The following is a 7,238-nucleotide window of genomic DNA, read 5'->3' as shown; positions in this document are numbered from 1 at the left end:
AAAATTTCTACTTTTTAGTATTTATTTTTTTTTATTATAGTACATATTGTATATATCATATATTATATTTATATTATATTATATTTTTTTGTTATAAAATAATAATAGGTAGGTCAACGGTCTAAAGACCCAAAACGCTGAAAAGAGGGGCGAGCAGTTATCTTAAAAAAATTTTTTTTATTTATTAAAGGGAATAAGTTTAACAATTTTAAAGAAAATTTTGTGAAGATCATTGTTTGCATTCTGTTTTCTGTATCTTTTCTGTATCTCTCATTAGCCTTTCCTACCCGTTTTTGTGTTGATTATTAGAGTCTTTTTATTTGTTTGTTTTATTATATTATATTATATTTTTAATATTTTTTATTTATTTTATTTTTGTATATTATATTTTATATTTTTTGCAGAAGTGATACATTGTGCGTGACAGATTATTGAAATAAAATTATAAAAAATTACCTCTGAGAAAACTTTTTTTTCATGTACTTGTTATATTTGGCTGCCCACCGGAATTGCTTGCGAGTGAAAAAAATTTTTAATTCAAAAGACAAATTTAAGTATAAAATAACTTTTCAATTAGAGAAAAACTTGACGCTGTTAAATTCAAAATATAAATAACACGTTAATTAGATTAACATATATTCAATTTAGCAGCGTCAAGTTTTTCTCTAATTGAAAAGTTATTTTATACTTAAATTTGTCTTTTGAATTAAAAATTTTTTTCACTCGCAAGCAATTCCGGTGGGCAGCCAAATATATTTTTTAGCAATTATATCATTTTTTTTACTGTGTGTTATATATTATCTTATTTCTGCAATCAGATTAAATGAATACATCTATTATATTTCTGAATTATAAAAGCAACTCTTTCATTTCTTTGATTGATACTATACGCTTGTGCTATACTATAAATTTCCTAACTAATCTGTCTCGTAAATATATAGAATACACACATAACTTATATACATTAATTATAACATAATTATAACATAATTTATATTATATTATAACTTATATTGTAATTTAAATATGAATTAAAAAGTGATAGATGTTATGTTTCTTTTTTTAAATATTTAAGATCTTAATTTTATTGATATGAAACTGATAAATGTAACGTTTCTTTTATTTTAACCCCCTCTTTTCTCCCGCCCGACATGCCTCCCTCAGATATCTATTTTTCTCATTTTATCCGCATGTTCACTCGCTCACTCTTACGGGGAGTTTCCAAAGCAAAGTGGGTTAGAACCGGCCATACTCATCTACTAAAAATAAATAGAAATTTAACCTTACAGACTGCGTTTCATCAATGTTATTTATATTTATCTGTAGCTGCATATAATGCATGACAAATAAATATATGACAAACTATATGACACTCGTTTGACAAATGCACTCAAATATGTATTCTTGATGTGTATATCTATATTAACTGATATGAATGTCTATATCGATAACTGCTCGCATGTATCTATAGTGGCTTTTGACAGGTATAAGTTAATTTTCCAGACTGCAATATTATATAGCGTAGCACTCTTTCATTTATAAAAAGGTGAAGCTGCAAAATTCTTTGTGATACTTGTGGATAGTTGAATCAGATATAGAATACAAACACACATATATCTTATAATAAACATACTATAAAATACATATATCTCTTTCTTATCATAAATATAGAATATTTTTTAATGCGATGCGATGTTTTGTTTTTACACATAGCATAAATTACTTTCGCAATATTTTATGTTTCTCTATAAATAAGATATGAAAATATTCTATACATTAATGACAGGATGTTTATATCCTATTCTATATACATTTACTATCAGATATGTGTGTGTGTGTGTGTATGTGTGTGTATTCATTACCTGATCCAACTAACCACGAGTATTACGAAGAATTTTGTTGCTTCACTTTTTTATAAATGAAAGCGTGCTACGCTATATAACATTGCACTATTGCATTGCAAATCTATTAACCTATATCTGTCAAAAGCTGATATGGATGCAAGCAGTAGAAGCGCCGCTAGCGCAATCTTATGTCGAATGCTCGAACCGTACAACTTCTTGTACACATGCGCATTGGGCGCTTGGGCGGCGGTGACGACGGAGACGTTTCTTAGTAAAAATGTTATACATTGAGACTTTGGATTATAATATCTTCATTTATAGGATACGTAGAGGAAAAGTAAAAATATTTTCAGAATATAAAACAAACTCAAGCTTTCGATTAAGCTTATTAAAACATCAATCGGTTCAGCCGTTATTGAGGTTTGATGAACTAAGATACCCTTCAACTAGCCGACTCGCGTAAAGATACACGGGGTGCTTCACTGTTGCTGCGCATGACTTGGCGTGAGACACTACCGTGTCTCTTGATATAGAGTGGTCCATTTTAACACGCGCGGTAAATAGTGCGCACAATGTTAATAATTAATATAAATTAATATAGATTAATATAAATTCAAATGACGTACGTTTCGACCCTTTATTTGGGTCATCTTCAGCGCAAAGAAATTAATTAAACCGACGCAACTTAACGCAACATGATATAAACGGACTTAAAAAGAAAGTAAGAGCTCAAAATCTCTCGTCATCTTCGCATTCCACAATGATGAATCCTTCGTGTAGTAGTGAAGGTGGCTTAAAAATTCGGATTAAAAATTCTCAAGTCTATCCATACTGGGCCTGTTAATTGCGTAGGAAGATGTGAGAGACTCCCACAAATTTAAATAATACAAAAGCACAAAGTTGAAACTCACGGCCAAAATTCACGTTCCACATATTGGGTGATGGTATACTAATAAAGTTAAGATTAATAAAAAGTAAGACTAACTCACTAGCTATTCGGCTGCGAAATGACAACGATCAAACATAATACGGTGACAAGAAACTGATCAAAAAATAATAACTGTCATAACAATAATAAAAAGAAAATTAACAAACAATGTATGTCATAATAATAAAAGTCGGAATAATAAAGTCAAAGTAAAAAATGATAAGTAAAACAACAAGATACAAAAAACATAAATGTAAGAATGGTAAACAATCACGCAAATAAAAATAAAGGGAATACGTTAAAAATATAAAATTAATATAATAACCAAGAATTTGTCATTAAATTATGTCATTACATTAAATAAAAGCCAAAATCAAATTCTGGGAAGCTTATCAAGCACCGTAAGATATATATCAGGAAGAGTTTCCGTGTCCATCTGCAAATTCAAGCCGTTCTTCTGCCTTTTTATGTAAAGAATTTCAGAAATTAATCGCCTGCGTAATTGAGGTTCGGTGTCTAAGATTCTGACCCCATCGCAATCAAAATTATGATTGAAATTTATTCTATGTTCGGTAATCACTGAGTGGTTGCTCGTATTTCTCCTGATATGATTTTTATGCTCTGTAATACGTGTATTCAATTGTCGTTTTGTCTGACCAACATAAGAGGCATCGCAATCATTACAGTCAATTTTGTATATGGCATTTTGACGGGCCATCAAAGGACAAGGGTCTTTATGTACTTTAATCAGAGAATTCAATTTATTGAGACTCTGATAAGATAGCCTAACGTTTAAATCACCCGTGATTTTTTTAGATTGATCAGATATCACAGGAACATACGGAATTGTAAAAAATGAAGCATTTTCTTTTTCTCGTGTAGTATTTCCCGAATTATAACTAGTCCTGTGAAGTAGATGTTTCAGACGTTCATGTAAAACGCGGAAAATAAAATTTATTGGATAGCCGTTATCCAACAATATTTCGATGATCAATTTAAAATTGTTTTGATGAAAGCAAGGGTGTGATAACAAAAAGACCCTGTCAATAAGACCAATTATGGTGCCCCTTTTTTGACAGAGGGGATGGTTAGACCGGAAATGCAAATATCTACCGGAAAACGTAGGCTTACGGTATAATCGAAAATCAAGCAGTCACCCTCAACGATCATGGTGATGTCCAAAAAATTCAGTCTATTCTTCTCTCCAATCTCAACAGTAAACTGTAATCTCGGATGGAAAGCATTAAAAGTCTGTAGGGTGTGGTTAAGAGAGGAAGCGAGAACCGCAAGAGCGACATCGTCGACATATCTGACATAAAACGGGGGAGTAAACTTAAGAGATTCAAGGGCTCGTGTTTCTAAATCTTGTAGCACGATGTCGGCAATAATAGGAGAAAGAGGAGAGCCCATGGGCGTATCGAAAGTTTGTTTATAAAAAATCCCATTGAATGTAAAAAAAGTAGAGTCTAAAATCATTCTGACTGCAATAAGAAATTCCGATTTAGGAATATTACAATTCCCGGAAATATGTTCCCATCTTGTTGAGACACTGTGGATTGCCATCTCAATTGAAACGTTGGTGAATAATGAAATTACATCCAACGATACTAATAAAAAATTGTTGTCAATGTTAATGTCAGAAAGTTTTTTGACCAAATCAAAACTATTAATAACGTGGCTGTGGGCCTTAGGAAAATATTTAAACATAATGCGATGTAAAAAAGAAGCTAAAAAATATAGTGGGCTATTGACCGATGAAATAATTATGCGGAACGGACAACCAGGTTTGTGGACCTTAGGAAGTCCGTATGCTTTTGGTAAAATGCCGTCACTACAATATAGTGATCTGTATGTCAAAGGAGAAATAAATTCTGAATCTCTCCATCTTGACAGTAAGTCGCGTAAACTAGAAGTGAGATTTTTGGTTGGGTCTTTTTTTATTATATTATAGGTGTTAGTATCCATGAGTAACTCCTCAATCTTATGGAAATATTCTTGTTTATCAAGTACAACAGTGATATTTCCCTTATCAGCACGAATTACAATTAAGTTATCGTGCTGTTTAAAGAAAAGCTTACAAGTAGAAACAAGTTGTTTGATATATATGTTAAACTCGCACTTCGAGTAGGAATAAAGAGATAGGTTGTTGATGATGTTTATGGAACGATTACGAATAGTTATTTGTGTTGCAGGAGGAAATTTCATAAGATTGTATTCGATATTTTTTATAAATTCCGTGGTTAGCTTACCTTTGTTGGAGAAAGGAAGACTGAAATTTTCACCTAGTTGTAATAAGCCCTGAACATCCTCAGGAATAGGGGTCAAAGACAAATTTTTAAACCACTTATCATTGAGTGGCAATGGAAGAAGCGATCTGTCCGTAAAGGAAAGAGGATCAACATTAATTTCTAAGACCCGGAGATCATCCCTATCATTAGGTGGATCAAACGAAAAACTGCGATGTTCCGAGGCAGTCCGGGGAGGAGAACAGTAAAAATATCGGACGGATCTATAATCTTTTGTTTCCAAATTATGCTCAAACAACAGGCGACTAAATTTTTTGTTGAGTTTATCATGTTGGTTAATATAAAAGGAATATAATGATCTATGTTGTCTAGTAAAAAACGAATTGCAGATATCCATCGGAATGTCGTGATATAATGATTGAGAAATCTTACATATCTGAGTGTGAGTTGATCTAATATACGAAAAAGTGTCTGAAAGTTCTATCTGCAACAGCTTCTTGCTAAATCGGAGTTTACAAAGTTTAAAGACGTTAACGGATTTTACGCTAGTAAAATTTGGCGAAAGCTTCGACAATTTCGCAGACAAGTATCGTGGAGTGATGTTAAATTTAATACATTTGCGTAAAAACTCGGCTTTTAATCTGCTCTTAATAACAATCTTCCTAAACCTAATCCAAGACTTAAATAATCCAAGCGACCTGTGTCCAAAGTTATAAAAAATGTACTTAAAAAAACCAAAACGCATTTTTTCAGCCTGCGTATAATAAATAAAATACATATAAGTAGCTTTCGTATCTTCCATATTTTTCGAGATATTTGACTGGCTCTTTTAAAATAGACCACCCTGTATATATATATATATATACACGTTTTTAATATATTAATTAATCTAACAATTAAATGATACAGTATGGTGCATTCGCTTATGTTCTCTCTTATTTTACACGGTCGGGAATATATTTACTGTGACTGCTAAATTAAGTCTGTTCCTATTACTCTGTTTGATAAAATTTCAATTATTATTATTTTTTTTTTGTTAAGGTTATTATCGTGATTCGTCTTCCAATTCTGAGGTCCATCTGAAAATTCTTGTAATTATTTATCAGTTTTGATGTATGAAATTCATAAGCGATTAAGATGTACAATTCGGCTATTTTTCTTTATTCTAATTTTTACGTTATTTTTATTTAATAATTCTAGAACTTCGTGAGGCCCAGTATATTGATCTCCGAATTTACCCAGTTTTGGACCTTTTAAAAAAATACTTGATCTCCCGGTTTAAAAGTTTGTGGGTTGATTTTTCTGTCGTAATAATTTTTTGATCTAACTTTGGCTTGAATTATATTATCGCGTGCATTTCCCTGAATTGCGTGAAGTTGAGTGACAAGATTTATTAAATATTTATCATAATTTGCTTATTTATCCCCAGGAGGTAAAAGCTCGTTCGATGGAACACGTGCTATCTTTCCAAATCAATTCATATGGGGTGTGCTTTGTTGCTTCATGTACGCTCGTATTATAATTAAACATGGCAAGGCCGATCCATCTATCCCATTGTTTTTGTTCATTTGCATATTGTTTCAAATATTCGCCTAATGCATGGTGTGATCTTTCTAATGATCTGTTTGATTGAGGATGAAAAGCTGTAGTGCGAAATTTGCAAATTTTAAATATTTTAGCGAGTTTTCTCATTAATTCGCTAATGAAGTTTCTTCCCTGATCTGTTAATATTGCTGTTGGTGATCCGAACACGCAAATAAAACGGTCCACGAAAGCTTCTGCGATTGTTTCAGAGGTTTGATTTTGTAACGGTATTCCCATGCAAAATTTACTTAGTTGATCTTGTAATGTTAAGATGTATTCATTCCCTCTCTCTGTTTTAGGCAATGGGCCTACAATGTCCATGGCTACTTTATCAGAGAATAATCCAGGCGTGTCTGTAATTATCATAGGCTGTTTTGTTTTAACTCGAACGAGTTTTTTCAGTTGGCACTGCAAACATTGCTGTATATATTTTTGAACATCGGATTTTAAGTTTTCCCAATAATAATTATGTTTTATTCTGTTATATGTTTTTGTAACGCCCCGGTGTCCTGCAGTTGGTGAACAATGCATTTCGCCAATTATAACAGGACGTAAATACTTTGGAGGATATTTAATTAGTCCATTACAAATTATTAGTTTAGGCGCGTCGATGAATGCTAATTGTAATTGCGTCTT

General features: G+C 31.9%; 1 protein-coding gene across 1 annotated transcript in view; it reads right to left on the bottom strand.

The window, feature by feature from the left end:
* LOC115237035 overlaps positions 1-7,238 on the bottom strand; it is a 12,837-nt gene that overhangs the window by 3,545 nt on the left and 2,054 nt on the right. The window contains exon 2 of the mRNA XM_029809801.1: positions 457-512. Coding sequence (XP_029665661.1) covers positions 457-512 — 56 coding nt within the window. The remainder of the gene's footprint in view (positions 1-456; positions 513-7,238) is intronic.

Source organism: Formica exsecta, unplaced genomic scaffold, assembly GCF_003651465.1.
Source record: "Formica exsecta isolate Colony F162 unplaced genomic scaffold, ASM365146v1 scaffold266, whole genome shotgun sequence".
Taxonomy (NCBI): Eukaryota; Metazoa; Arthropoda; class Insecta; order Hymenoptera; family Formicidae; genus Formica; species Formica exsecta.
Note: the sequence above shows the minus strand (reverse complement) of the source record. Positions and strands in the feature narration are given on the sequence as shown.